The sequence below is a fragment of the Panthera pardus genome, unplaced genomic scaffold, assembly GCF_024362965.1.
Source record: "Panthera pardus isolate Hobbes unplaced genomic scaffold, ASM2436296v1 HiC_scaffold_25, whole genome shotgun sequence".
In the NCBI taxonomy this organism is placed as follows: Eukaryota; Metazoa; Chordata; class Mammalia; order Carnivora; family Felidae; genus Panthera; species Panthera pardus.
In genome coordinates, this window is record NW_026526821.1 from 58,999,101 (window position 1) to 59,013,656 (window position 14,556).

Consider the following 14,556-nt stretch of genomic DNA (forward strand, 5'->3'; position numbering starts at 1 on the left):
GGATGATTAAGTCATTCTCCAGCCCCACACCTCCCCCCAGAGGTTGGGGGAGGTGGGGCTGAAAGTCCCAGGTTTCTAATCAAGGTTTGGTCTTTGTGGTGACCAATCCCCATCTGAAGCTAGCTAGAGTTGACTGATTAGAACAAAAAATACTATCACCCAGGAAATTCCAAAAGATTTAGGAGCTTTGTGTCAGGAACCAGGAACAAAGGCTAAATATTAGAACAAAAGATGTTCCTGTCACCCCTATCTTTGTGGAAATTACAAAGTTTTAGGAGCTCTGTGTCAAGAAATCAGGGAAACGGCCAAATATATAACATACAGATATTTCTTATTCAGCCACAATCTATCAATATTCAATATACCAAGAAAGAAAGAAAAGAGAGTAAGAAAGAAAAGGTTTTAGCATCACCACTGATTTAATCAGAAAAAAATCTTTAAATATTGGGATACTGTCAAACTCCTAGTGGCAGATACAGGTTTTCCAAAAGCTTGAATTTTCACTTGAAAGCCTGAATTTTATCACTGGCAATAGATAGCATCAGTTGTTTTCCTGAAGTGACAGGTTCATTTCATTCATTTTGGAGAAAATGTCTGCCAAATACCCAAGTCTGTGTAACCACAGTTTGTCTGTCAGCTCTTCTTTCAAGTAAAAATGGTGTTCCATGAAAAAAAAAGTATCACAAACCACCATGAAGAGCTTCGCCTGCAGACAACCACCAATCTCATTTTATTCCACTGCCAAGGTTCATGCTAAGTGGCATCAATTTTACCCACCATTACTTTTGTGTCATCAGAAAAAAATGTCTAAATAGTGAAGACAACTAATGTCTTAGCATTAATGGGAAAACAGTCTAAGGCATTACAGACCCAGGGGTCCAAGAATCACACTTTGAGAACCACTGCATTAGAAACTATCCTTCTGTTATAGAGACTAAATAATGCTTTCCTGAAGTTCATTTATAGAAACAAAAAGAACTAGAATTACTTGCAAATACCCTAAGAAAAATACTCAGTCATTTTTGTCACCAATGTGTAAACCCCTAGAAAGAACTGTATCTTTTAATATTTGAACAGCACACTGGGAATGCAATAAATAATAACAATGAAAGTAGTTTATGTTTATTGTAATATTTACCACTGGGAGAGAATTGTGCTATGTATTTTAAAGGCATTATCTCCAATATTGTATAGTACCATATCCTCACTTTATAGATGAGGAAAATGGGACACATATGGGAAAAGAACTTGACAGGGTCACAAGCTGTATGTGGTACAGTAAAGATCTGAACACACAAGGCCTAATTCCTAGAGCTTGGTTGGACCCATAAACCCTGGATTATGTTCTATGTCTCATCTAAACTCCAAATTTCTTATTGTGTATCTCCCACGTATGTATGACCATTTAAATCTTCAAGGAGAAACCACATGTCTCATGTCAACCACAGTGCCTAAAGTAAGGGCTTAATAAATACTGGGATGAGTGACCAAAGGACCAAGTAAACCACCTTGCTATCTTTAAGCCACGATGGTTGGTAATCATGTAAAAAGTGAAATTCTGATGTGGTAGGGTCCCCTTTCTAAGGAGAGAAAAAAAGAGAGAAAAGGGGGAAAAAAACCCCAAAAAACTTCAAGGTAAGCTGGCTATGCACCTAAGTGACAACATCCCTCATGACCTTGTAAACTGAGATTACTTAATCAGACTGTTACCAAAGAAATACAAAGTGTATTTAAAAACTATGCCACTGGACGTTGGGGGGCTCAGTTCTTTGGGTACACACCCAACTGAGCGGTGCCAGCAGGAATAAAGTTGCTTCCTGGAAAGAAATGCCTCGTTGTCACCGCTCTGTGTGAGAATCCTGCTACACGGAAATGGTGAGCTCCATCCATATTCTATTTAACTCATTAGGAAGGGCACCCACAGGGTAGACCAAAAGAGGCTGGCTCCTTAAAAGCTTGATAAGTTTTATGTATTCATGTGTGTGCGGGTGTGTGCACACATATCTCTATTACCCCATTTGCTAAAAAGATACACATATAGTTAAGACAGTTAACAAACAGGTAAGTTAGACCAAAACAAAACTAGTTTATCTTTTCCAGGGCAATAAAACCCCCAACAGCTTTGGGGTTGACTTCTAGACCAGGCTCTAAACCCTAAAGTCCTATCCATTTCTGCAGATTAAGAAGTCACAGTGCTCTAGGGCTGTACACTGTTCTGGCCTTTATCAGTTGCGTATTAATCAACTACACCTAGACAACAAAATTACATCCCCCAGACTATCAGCAGAGTGAGGTCCGCGAAGAACTAAAGGTCAAGCTTTTACAAAGTAGACTGATCAGAAAATGCTGGCAAGTATCCCAAACTCAAGCAGTTTTGTCTTTTTCCAAGTTTGGCCTTTCTTCGTTTTCCCAGGTTTGGGATTTTTTTCGTTCTCAAACATTATACCTGTTTTCTGGATGTCGGCCGCACGTTTCTCTGTAATTTCCTGGGATGGAATTTCTTTCCGGGGGAGGACGGGAGGCGCAAGAGCTGGGCGCAGGATCCGGCGGCGGAGATGCGCAGGGGCTGACGGGGTCCCGGGGCCCCTCCGCCGCCCCGCGCCGCCCCGCGCCGTCCCGCGCCTCCCCGCGCGGCCCCAGGCGGCGCGCGCGGCCGGGGACGGAGGCGGGGGCGCGCACAGCAGGCTAGGCGGCGCGCGCGGGCGGGCGCCGCGTGGGGCGGCGGCGAACTCGCCCCCAGGAGAGGGCCTAGGGCTCCCGGCTTCCTCCTTCCGGCGCACCGCCTCATCCCGGGCCGGGCGGGCCGCGGCACGGAGGCCGCCGGTGGCGGCGCCGAGGCGTCCGGGCGGGGTGGGCCTCCCGTGCTCCCGGGACACTGGGACCCCCGCGCGCTTCGGCCCCAGGCCCGCGAGGCCCGGGCAGAGCTTCGCCGCCAGCTCTGCGGAAGGGCCCGAGGACCCCGGCGAGCTCCGGCTCCGCGGAGGGTGAGCTCGGGGACCGGCGGGGTGTGGGTGTCGTAGACCCCGGGGCCCCGACCCCCACCCCGTCCCGGGTGGACAGGAAAAGGGGGTGAACCGGTCTTTCTTTGTGAGCACCATCCCAGTGTGTTTTGGTGACTTGAAGACCTCTCTAGTTGGTGGGATTAATGAGAGGAACCTTCATCACGGTAATTATGCAATAAGGCGGCGTCCTTGTTGCGGGATGGTGTGACCGGTGGAATGATTGATATTTGGTGATCTATAATTTACTTCTTTCATCTTTGGCTGAGAATTTGCATTTGTGATTGGGTGGAAAGAGAAAGAAAATGTTTCACTTGAGTGCAAGGAGCATGCAAAGAGAGTGAGAGAGAGCAGGGAAGAAGGAACATGTGCACCCTTTCCTAAGTGCACGATTAAGCACGGTTTTGGTGGGTGAGAGGGGAAAGGATGGTTGGAAACGCATCTTTCCTGCCAAATAGGCTCCAGAATGCTCTCAGCCCTGATTTTGATAATGAAGGACTGGTCAGAAGTTGGAGGTTGAGGTATAAATTTCTGCACTTCTGGCTAGGGAGATGAACCAGGTTTTCCAAAAGCTGTCGTTTTTGTTTTCCAAGTCTCTAAAGGCAGGAAAGGGCCGGTCAGTGAATGAATAGAAGGCAGTGCAGCCAGGTTCTGTCTGGTTAGCTAAGCGGGAGGACTGTCATAAAGAGTTTTTTTTGTCTGAAGCACCCAGAGGCTGGGGCTTTGGGCCATAAAGAGTTGGGTATTGGTCAGTTTTAACTGCCAGAGTGAGAAATGTCTCAGACATTCTTAAAATTAGCTCAATTTAGCTCGGGCTTGCTGATCTCCAGTACCTACTTATTCACTCTGAAATTTTCAGTGACTGGGTTAAAAAGAAAAGACACAAAGAGAAACTAACCCCCCCCTCCCATTTTGAGCCCATCTTGGCTCAAAATTGGAATTTCCATCTTTGCTCTTGACCCTGAAAGAATAGAATCTCAAAGAAATACCTGAGAGGAAAATTCTTTCCTTACCCAAAGTGAAAACCAGAGTGCTTGCAAAACTGAACAAAGAAAGAAAAGAATCAGGAAATATCCCAGGCAATTTGCAGTTATATTCAGATCATTTTTCAAATGCTTGAGGTTGTACAATAAAAGGGTGGGAGAAAGCTAGAAATAGAAATGGGGGAGAGGTGAATTCAGGACCTTTGAGATTGCAGGAATGAAGAGTCTTTTTTCTTCTGATATAGGTCTGGAAGAATCTGGATGTGAGTACGTAAAGCTTCATCTTTCCATCTGCATAACGTGAAATTGCTTTTAATTTTAACATTGAACTCTTAAGAGTAAAAGGAAACACAGCTAGACTGTGCTACATGCATCCCAGGCAGTTGGGGTTGTATTATGTGTTAAATGAGTTGTATGTTTATTTTGTCAGCCAACTCTATTAAATCTGTAATCTCTAATTCCACGCATTTGGCTTGTTTCCAGTTACTCATTCATGATGTGTCATTTGGCTAGAAATTGCCAGGATGTTAAAGCCTAAAGAAATACAAAACCCAAAGAACATCTTGCATTGGAAGATTTCATCATCCCATCATCCTCTACAGGAATTCTTTACCCAAAGAATTCTTTATGACATTCTTTATGTCAAACATAAAATAGATATAACAGGATTTAATTATTTTTTGCAACAGAACTTATTTCATTTTTTGTATGAATTTACATGAGTTTTTTAAACAGGTACTTCTTTTGGTACATTTAGAATATTTATTCATTTGTCAAAAATTCCATATACAACCCACCTCTGTAAGAAACCTGTTGTGCAAACTGTACTTGGATAATCAAAGTGGTTGACTGTTTCCAAAATATAAACCAAGTTGTGTTACATAAGATCTTATCATTTTAAATGGTGCTTATTGTTTGTTTTTTTTTTAATTATCCTATACGGTGACAGGAGGAACCAAGAACCTCAGGCAGAGCAAATACTTCAAGGAAATGTGGACCCCAGGCTTCAGAAGGTGCGTGAAGGAGAATGTGATCTCACTAGTTATTTGAGATTCCTGTCATTTAGTATTCTTACTGCCTCTTTTCTTGCTTGTATGGAAATTTTGGGAAATTTAAAAGCCTTAAGTAGGAATATGTACACTTCTACTTAGAAATGTTTCCTGAAATATAATAATAGAAGCAACCTCTTCAGCCTGGGATTAAGTGAGTTTGGTACTGGCTGAGAGCAGTGCCTGAAGTGTAGATAGCCCCAGGCAGGCGTTTGCTGTTTGTTATTGTTATTCATGAGAATCTGTCTCAGACACATTCTTCAGCTGGACAGAGTAAGGGGTATGTTTTCATCCTGGTAACTAAGGCTGATCAGTCGTTCTGAGACTGTAAATTTTAGTAATGATTAATGGCCCAGTAGACAAAGGAAATTTCTGAACTTAGATTGAGAGAAGCCCTATGAATTTAGAAGTCACAGCGACTGTCATGGCACTTTATATATATATTATAAATTCATACACAATATTTTATCTTACTACCTTGTCATTTTTAGTGATTTTATTGATTAGGTAATGACATTTTAGGTCCAAATACAAAGATACGGAATAGTTGATTGTTGAATGTCCCCAGTTGCTCCAGCCCTCAGCTACCTAATCTCCCTTCTTCCTATCAATCCCCCAAAGGCTACCAGTTCCTTGTGCATTACCAGGCTTTTTTGTTGAAGTTTGCCTTAGTGCCTGGTTATGTTTTGAATTACTGTTTTAAAAACTGAACACCGGACTCGTGATCCTTTCCCTGGGGTATGTATGTGGTGGGGGTGGGGACTCAGGAGTTGCCAGCTCAGTAAAGGACCCTCGACAGGATGCTTTATCTGGGCCACTTCCTAGCCCTTTAGCTCACTCAGCATGAGGGACACTGTCTCCTTGCTGCTTTGGGGCCACTGGGACACCGACCAAGCTGTTGGCTCAGGTGCTACATGATTTCCCTCACTCTATTCCATCTCTTCTCAACATTCCCCTTACCCTTCTCTCAATCGTGGCACTTAGCACTTGATGTGATTATATATATCAATAGCTCTATTTGTTTATGGCCTATCTGCCTCTGTAGAAGCACCATGAGAGCAGGGAGTATATGTTGTCATATTCCCGAGGCCTAGAACAGCTCCTGGCTCAAAGTGGGCACTTTGTCGATATTGCTGAATGAATAAATGAGATTTGGGAAAAAAGCTATTGTAAACAGAGTTAAATGGGCTTATTTACCACAGGACTTTTTCAGAACCTTCAATAAGCAAGCATGCATAGAAAAAGTAGAACAAGGCAGGTGGGAATCAAGCTCTTCAGCACAAACCCAGAAAGGTTTTGTGTTTTTGGATGGCAGCTCAAACACAGGGAAAAGCCACTGGCAGGAATATTATTGGCAGCTGACCAAATGGATTTACAAGCATCTTTTTGCAAATGCAGGGGAGAGAGAATTTGCACCAGAAGATGGCAATAGAACCAAACCCATTGTTAGTCATTACAAACATGTACAATGTGCACTTTTAGTTTAGAGAGAGGGAAAAAAAAAAAAAAAGACTGGGATTTCTGGTAGGTTCAGCTGTGTTCTTGCTTAGCTCACCCTGCTTTCCACATAAGAGGGGAAACCACCTTATCCACTAGTTCTGACTTGTGGGGTTTTCTGAGTCCAGCCCTCTGGCTAGGTCTCAGAACCTGATATCTTGAAGTGAAACTCTCATTTAATGACTGGAAATAAGAAAGCTCTGAAGATGGGTATGCTGACTCCTGGGGGCCCAGGGGCCCTTTCGGGGCAGCACACCATGACCACAGGGGGCCTGGGGCACGCTCAGGTTTGCCACCATTAGCTGCAAGAGGCAACTTGGGAGTTGTCTTGGCTCCTTGAACAAAGGAGAGTTAATTACAGAAAATGTCAGGCTTTTTAAAGGCCATTTGTCACCGGGCTGCAGGGAGAGCCGTGGCCCTTGGCAGAGCCATGGAGGAAAGACTGTTCATTTTAAGCCCCAGTCTCTGCACACAGAAATAGTGAGTCTTGAGGGTGTCATTGTTGGACAGGAGGTAAACCCCATGGAGAATTTGTATATTCAGGGGAAGCAGTGCAGGTAGTGGCGTGGGCTTGGAGGAGTTGGGCCTAAGGGAATTTGGAATCCCTTTCTTCTTTGTTTAAACAAATGGGGTGAATTACTGTAATTTTTCCAAGGTCAGACCAAATCCAAATTCTACAGAGGCTAGTTACCTCTAGGCAGGAGGGCTGGAAAAGAACAAATGGGAACAGTGATAGAGGTCTATGATTCTAATTAAACCTTGTTAAGCTGTTTTTTCAGGGTACATGTACATCAATAGATGCTAGTTGACAGATAATCTCTTGCTACTGGTTTTCATTCTTATAATGGAAAGAAGTGGTGGGAGAATGGCTATTATGTCAGAATGCCTAGAATCTGCATTTTAATAAGATCCCCAGGGATTCATGTGGGCATTAGAAGTTGAGGAGGGCTGGGGGCTTGGACCAGCAGTTCTCAGCCCTGGCTGCTTATTAGAATCCTATGTGGAGCTTACAAAACAAGTCCTGGATCCATCTCCAGAGATTTGTGTTGTTTGGGCTCCAGTGTTCTTGGGGCCCAAGACATTGCTATATTATTTAAAAGCTCCCCAGGTGATACTAAAGTACAGCCAGGGCTGGAACACTGCCCTAAACATAAAGCCAAACACCATTAGGTAGATACCTAGATTGAGAATGCATGTAGTCTCAAAGCAGAAGCATGCTATGGCTAACTGGAACCCCTAGTCTGTAGGATTTCTGAAAATCCAACCCATCAGATACTGTGGATCTTACTAGTTGTGTGCTAGTTTTTAGAGACCTCAACTATGATGATGGTAAGCTAGTTTTTAGAGACCTTAACAACGATGACAATGATGATGGTGGTGGTGGTGGTGGTGGTCTAGGACGGTAGGTCTAGGTGGTGATGTGAACCGCTTAGCTGGGTTAGAACACTCCTGCTCCACTTACGGAAATGATGTTGAGCCTGCGGAATGGCCAGGTAGATGGTGCTTTACATTTTTGACTCTGTGCCTGAGAAACAGCTTCAAAATTTAAATCAGATCATGACACTACTACCTTTCTTCTCATGGAGAGCTCTCTTCAGTGGCTTTGCATTGCTCGCAAGGTGAAACTAAATTCCATAACTGCTGTTTTAAGATACAGTGTTGTGTGACCATATCTGCTTTTGCTCGTCTCTAACCGTGCTCTGGAAACTCCAGCCACAGGGGCTTCCTTTGGTTACTCAGGGGCCCCTGGCTTACTCCTGTGTACCCCCGGGCCGCTATTCCTTGCTGGTCACCTGGTCTGGAACCTGTGCCTTTACCGCCTTACGAAACTGCTATCTCTCATCTCTGCCTAGGTTCTGTCCCGTTGTATTTTCCTCTCACAGCATCATGTCTTTCTATCTCATACCACTTAGGGGATAGACTCTTTGATGCATGTGGGTGTCTCCATTAGACTATAGGCTCCATAAGGACATAAACTGTGTATATGTGTTTGGTTTGGGACTCATTGTTGTATCCCTGGCATTTATTATTTTGGATGGATGAATATACGTTTTCATGATGAATTTGGCAAATAAGTATTTTTTAGGTTATTGTGTCCTTAAAACTATATGCAGATATACATCTACTCCTGTTTGTGTGTTATATGTTGTAAACTGTAGAGATACCAGCCCTGAGGGGAAGGGTATTTTGAGAGGGACCAGGCTTTAGTCTTACTGGTTCTGGTTGGTGCACGTAGCACATGACTTGGAGAACAAGTCCTGGTTTATCTAAATTTTTGCCATGACAGCTTTTTCTCTTAAGTCTATGTGTGATTTGTGAACTGCCTCACTGTAGATGATGAAAAAGGTAAGTGCTTAAAAATAGTGCATCTCTCCACCTCAGGCTTTCTCCCCGCAGCAGGAGCCTCCCTAGAAAGCATCCGCATATAATGTAGTGTTTCCTTGCAGGCCCTGGGTGAACAAGCCTTCCCATCTTCTGCAGGAGGCCCTGCCTTTCTCTGTGCAGGGAAGACCACCCTCCCTAACCCCTGCTGCTGCTTCTGTCAGAGGAGTTGAGTCTTACAAAGCGTAACACCCCGATGGAGGAGTAGGTCTGGAGGAGTAGGTCTGGGGTACAGCGTGATTAGAGCCAGGCAGGGGCATAGGGGGCCTCCAGCCTTATTTGTAACACTTTCTTTCCTTTACAAACACTCAAGTAAGTACAGCAAAACTGTTAGAGCCCAGAATCTGTTTTTGTTATTTTATTCTTTGTACTTTATGTTTTAAATATTAAATTATTTTTAAAAGCTAAACGAAAACTAGTGAAGACAGATATATTTACTAAATATTCAGACACATGTTGAATTTGTCACTTAACCACATTTTCTCCTGGCTGGAAAAGTGTTTACCATCCATTTCCAAGTGGTAAGGAAACTGCAGTTAGTAGAAGTCAGGTAGAAAAAATAAATAAAAACACCAGGGTGCATGTATGTGAGTGGCATTATTTGTATTTTGTCAGCTTTTATTATAAAATGGATACATGCTTGCTGCAAAAGTTTTTCTTTAATGTATAGATGTACAAAGCAAAAAATAACTGCTCTCATCCTCTCAAGATTGTATTGTATACATGTATATATATGTTCATATGTGTATATAATCACATACCTTCATATATGTAATTTTTTTACAGATAGGGTCACACATTCAGCTTTGCAACTTGCCCTTTCTGTTTACATATAAATTGACATTTTGAATCTATGTTATTGGCTTGCCCTTCAGCACAGAGTTTTATTTAAAAATAAAAAAAATTTTTGGACTTCAGGGACATTTATTAACCCCCCCTGGTCAGTATGTTTAAGTTGTATGTCTGTTCAAATGCATGTAATGCTGTGATTTATAAAATGTGATTTTATTCGCAAGTAATATTGAAGTCCTAGTAGCTTTTAATTGTTTTCTAGACTCAGGTAATAGGTATTAAATATATAACTACTCTCACGTGGATATTGGAGAAATATTTTGAGGTTGAAATTGGGGGCCTCAATCCTTTAAAGAGCTTGGAAACTCTCAGATAAAGGGTTGGGCAAGGTGCCTTCAAAAGTACCTTTCAGCTCTCCAGAGTTTTCCTGGTAAGTTTCTAGGTGGATGTAGTCATTCAGCAAATAATGGTGGTTGACTTCTTGAGCGCCCGGCACTATTCTAGTCCTTGGTGTACTTAGGGGCGCTTACATTCCACTATGGGAGCATATAGTGAATGACTGAAACATTCAGGCTATAGTGGGTGCAGTGAGGGAAATGAAACAAGGCAGGATGATGGAGAGAGGCTTTTGGGGGGTTCCAACAGGGTGGGGGGTGAGGGAGAGCTGCCTTCTCCTCTGCTGTGCACTGGGAGGGGAGCAGGCCCTGCTTATTTCACATTTATAGAATCCCAGTGGCCAGTAGAGAGCACTCCCTTTCACAGTGACTACCCTCAGGCTCTGTGGCCTCCAGGGAGGCCTGCAGCAGGACAGAGGGTCATTGGCAGGCTTCAGCCTGGTCTGGGCAGCTCTACTCAAGACATCGGTGAGGGCCTGTGGTTTTATACACCTCAAGAGTACATTTTTTGGCAGAGGCTATGGTTTATGCACTCTTATGCAGAGGCTATGGTTTATGCACCACTTATGCAGAGGTTATGGTTTATGGTTTAAACTCTCCATATCTGCAGCCCCCAATCAGAGTCCCCAAGTGTCTTGGGCTATCCCTGCCATTTCATCCTGATGGGGATGAGAAGGAGGTGGGGGCCTTAAAACTACCCTTCTCCTGACCTGATGCAGCAGCCAGGCTTTGGGTAGGAGAGGGCAGTCTCATTCAGTAGGAGTCTAGTTGAAGTCACTTTTGGAGTTGAGCGGGTTTGAAGTAAAATTGCCATCTGGAAGAAGACATTGGCCGATGTAAGTTGTAGAGGAGGTCTGTTGGCATGCTCTGTCTCAGAGGGGTCTCACAACACACTGGCAGGAATACAGTGGTGGTTTTATCCTGACAGATAAGAAACTTGGGTAGACTCTGGAAGAAGAGAATAGACCTATCCCCTACCCCCACCAACCCCAGGCCTGGGTGAAAGAGTAAAGCACTCCTGGCTTGAAATTAAAATCCAGGACTTAGGAAGGTAGGCACGGCATCAGGATAATGCAGGTCTCACTATTCAGGTAGCCCAGATGTAGAAATCTGAGCCACTTGGCTTCCTGGAGAGCAGGTGATATGACCCTTCATTTTCATGTAAGTCTGTTTATTCATTATCTCCCTACTTTTATATAGAGGTGAGCTCAGTGGGCCGACTCAAATTAGATCCCTTCAGAAGGTTAGTTCCCATTAGAAAGACTGAATTCTTAAGCCATAAAAACCTCCCAAGTGCTGGCTTGATGTCTGGGGAGGGTGCTCAGGGGCCAAAAGTATAGCTCTGATCAGAGTAGGACACCACGAGTGGGCAGTGCCAGGAGGTTCCCCTGCTCTGCAGAGCAAGCGTGTGTATGAGGGAGGCGGCCCCGGTGGTTCCTCTCCTCTGTATCCACTTGTCCATAGCACTTCTTTTAGTAAAACATGGGTTGCAAGCCCCAGGCCACTCAGCCCTGGGACCTATTCCTCAGCCTCCAAGACTTCATGAAAACTGGTGTAAGGGAGCAAATGCCTCTCTGTTCTGGTTGCTTACCTCCTCTCTGGTACTTGTCTCCTTTCTTTTTACTCCCTCCCCAGCCCACACTGGCTCCTCTGCCTCTCTGCCATTCTGGAGTGCTCCCACTGTGACCCATGGGGATGGACCCCTCCGAGCATCACTGTCTTGGAGGGACAACATCAGTGGACTCAGGACTGCAGTGCCCTATGCTGCTGGGCACAGTCTGTGCCTCACTTGTTCCCGGAAGAGAAGGATTAGAGCTCGAGTCCTCTGGGATGAGAGTCTCACCTTTCTTTTCCTGTCTCCTTGAGACAGGCCATGTTGTTGCTTTCATTTCTGGCCACCAAGAAGGCTGTTTGTAGATCGAATTGGAAAGTCACAGAGGGTCAGTTTATGTTTATAGAGGGACTGTTATGGGCCACTTAATCCTCATGACCACTCTGGAAGGAGGAGGACCCTGTCTCAGAGGAGGGAAGTCAAGGCTCAGGGAGGTTAAGTGACTTGCTGAGTCACAGAGCTGATGAGTGGTGGAGCCACCTAGGGCTCTCTGCTTTGTGCCATGCTGCCTCAGAAGAGAAGGACTAAAGGAGAAAGGAAGATTCAACCAAGGCAGGCCAGCTGGCTTTAGGTGATTAGAGAGGGGTTGGCATGCCCCATGTTGGGTAGTGTAGCCAAATAAAACACAGGACTGCCAGTGAAATTCAAAACTCAGAGAGGCAACAAATAGCTTCTCGAAGTATAAGAATATCCCATATAATATTTGGGACATATTTCTACTAAAACATTATTCACAGCAGTGCCCCCTTATCTGCAGTTTCACCTTCCGTGGTTTCAGCTACCCATGGTCAACTGCACTCTGAAAGCAGATGATCCTCCTTCTGACAAATGTTCAGAAGGTCAGTTAGTTGCCTACCGTTATGTCACTGTGCCTACATCATTCACCTCACTTCTCCTCTCCTAGGCATTTTATCATCTCACATCATCACAAGAAGGGTGAATACAGCACAGTAAGATACTTTGAGAGAGAGTCCACATTCACATACTTTTGTTCTACTGTATTGTTATAATTCTTCCACTTTATTATTAGGTATTGTTGTTAATCTCTTACTGTGCCTAATTTATAAATTAAAGCTTCCTATAGGTATGTATGTGTAGGAGGAACCATAGACTATCAAGGGTTCAGTACTGTCTGTGGTTTCAGGCATCCACTGGGGGGCCTTGGAAAGTATCCCCCATGGATAAGGGGAGACTGCTGTATTCCTCATCTGAAATTCAGATATAACTGATTGTCCTCTATTTTTATTTATTTAATCCAGCAACCCTATTTGATGACCTCAGGAAACACACTGACTGGGTCTAATGTGTGATGAGCACCTGAGGTTGACAGAGGGTAGCTCCTGAGCCACCCTGTAAAGACATGGGCTGCATGGCAGATGGTCAGTTCCCCATTGCAGGATGTATTCAAGTATAGGCTGGATAACCACTTGGTAGAGGGAATTCAGGTTTCAGATGCCTGGTTCCAGTGAAATTCTGGGAGGTAAGTGTTGAGACAAGCAGGAGAGTTGATTACCTGGGTCCTCACTGAGCTCTGTCCCAGCTGGCATTCAGAAGCTCTCTGAAATCGTATGTCATCAGCACCTTGTTGAGAGGACCTGTTCTCCCTGATGGCTTCAGTCAGCTAGTGAAAACCAACCCAGCCCACCATGGTTTCTTTAAGTGGTTTGGTTTGGCCTGAAAAAGCACTGTGTTAAAGGTGAAATGAAACACCCTTTTTTTGTCTCTCTTGCCAAGAATTGACTGTGACTTCCCTGTTCTTTATGTGTTCCCTGCAGCAGAGTGTGACTTCTGTGACCTGCTAAGGATTGACATGCCCTGCATCACTCCTCAGGCAGTGATAGCATGAAAAACACCCACCCCCAAGGTTCTGCGCAGACTCTTGCAGGCAAGTGAATGGAGAGAGAGAGAAGCTCCAGTGTTCATTTTTACTGTTTTAGAGATTCTGTAGGTGTGGCTATGTTTATCTTGTCAGCATGTCCGGATTTTACACAAGGCCTGCTTGTAAGTGCCTTACTATGGCTTCTGCCCTCTGCAGATTACCACAGCAAAGGTCTGGCCTTTGGCAGACCTCCTTCTGCCCACCTGCTTCCAGGCCTTGGCTGTCACTGGGCACCAGGAACATGTTCTGATGTTAGCTTGGGCCAGAAAGGAATCAAGAGGCAAATCTGCAAAAGCTTATCATGTATTCCAAAAACAAACAGAAATGGCTCGTTTCCATTAGAGTGTTTTACATTTTTTTGAATTATCAAATCGATAAGTTCATATTATTAAGAGTAAAAGTAAGTTAAATACTAAGTCAAAATACCCTTGTATCAATAGAAAAAGATTTTCAAATATTTGTATTGATGCTACTAACTAAAATCACCTGTTCTTTTTATTACCTTTTGTTTAATTGATTTATTTATAGTGCCAGGTACATTTCACTTTTGTTTTCCAGGAAGAATTACTGAATGGCTGACATTTGACAACATGCACCACCAGTGGCTTCTGTTGGCCGCATGCTTTTGGGTGATTTTCATGTTCATGGTTGCTAGCAAATTTATCACGTTGACCTTTAAAGACCCCGATGGTAGGTATGCTTCCTTGTGGGATAGATTTCAGCTAATCCATACAATGCTGTGGTACTGTTCCTGGGTACATGCACAGATGACCTTTGTCACAGAATCAAAAGAACTTTAATGCCAGAGGTGACCTTGGAGGTCACAGCATCCAATTCCTTCATGTTACAGAAGTGCAGGAGAGGAGGTGGAAATGGACGAAAGTCTCTTCCCCTGTATCTCCCCTGGGGCAGGTGGAGCATACTTTGTCTTTGGGCTTCCTTGGTGACCTCTTCCCAGCAATACCATT

At 44.1% G+C, this 14,556-nt stretch overlaps 2 protein-coding genes across 12 annotated transcripts in view; one reads left to right on the forward strand and one right to left on the reverse strand.

Moving 5' to 3' along the window:
• Positions 1–2,635, reverse strand: part of NMS (neuromedin S) — a 45,917-nt gene extending 43,282 nt beyond the window's left edge. For all 8 annotated transcript variants that reach the window (XM_053890580.1, XM_019453556.2, XM_019453434.2 and 5 more), the window contains exon 1: positions 2,447–2,635. The gene's annotated coding sequence lies outside the window, so the exon portion shown is untranslated. The remainder of the gene's footprint in view (positions 1–2,446) is intronic.
• Positions 2,636–2,875: 240 nt separating this feature from the next.
• The window catches only part of CHST10 (carbohydrate sulfotransferase 10), a 30,057-nt gene continuing 18,376 nt past the window's right edge, over positions 2,876–14,556 (forward strand). The window contains exons 1-6 of one of the 4 annotated variants that reach the window (XM_053890576.1): positions 2,893–2,984; positions 4,228–4,249; positions 4,932–4,995; positions 11,189–11,258; positions 13,485–13,598; positions 14,151–14,278. In XM_053890576.1, the coding sequence (XP_053746551.1) occupies positions 13,552–13,598; positions 14,151–14,278 (175 nt within the window). In that variant the 5' untranslated portion in view covers positions 2,893–2,984; positions 4,228–4,249; positions 4,932–4,995; positions 11,189–11,258; positions 13,485–13,551. Of the gene's footprint in view, positions 2,985–4,227; positions 4,250–4,931; positions 4,996–11,188; positions 11,259–13,484; positions 13,599–14,150; positions 14,279–14,556 lie in introns of all 4 variants that reach the window. The other 3 variants (XM_053890577.1, XM_053890575.1, XM_053890574.1) reach the window with 3 other exon arrangements.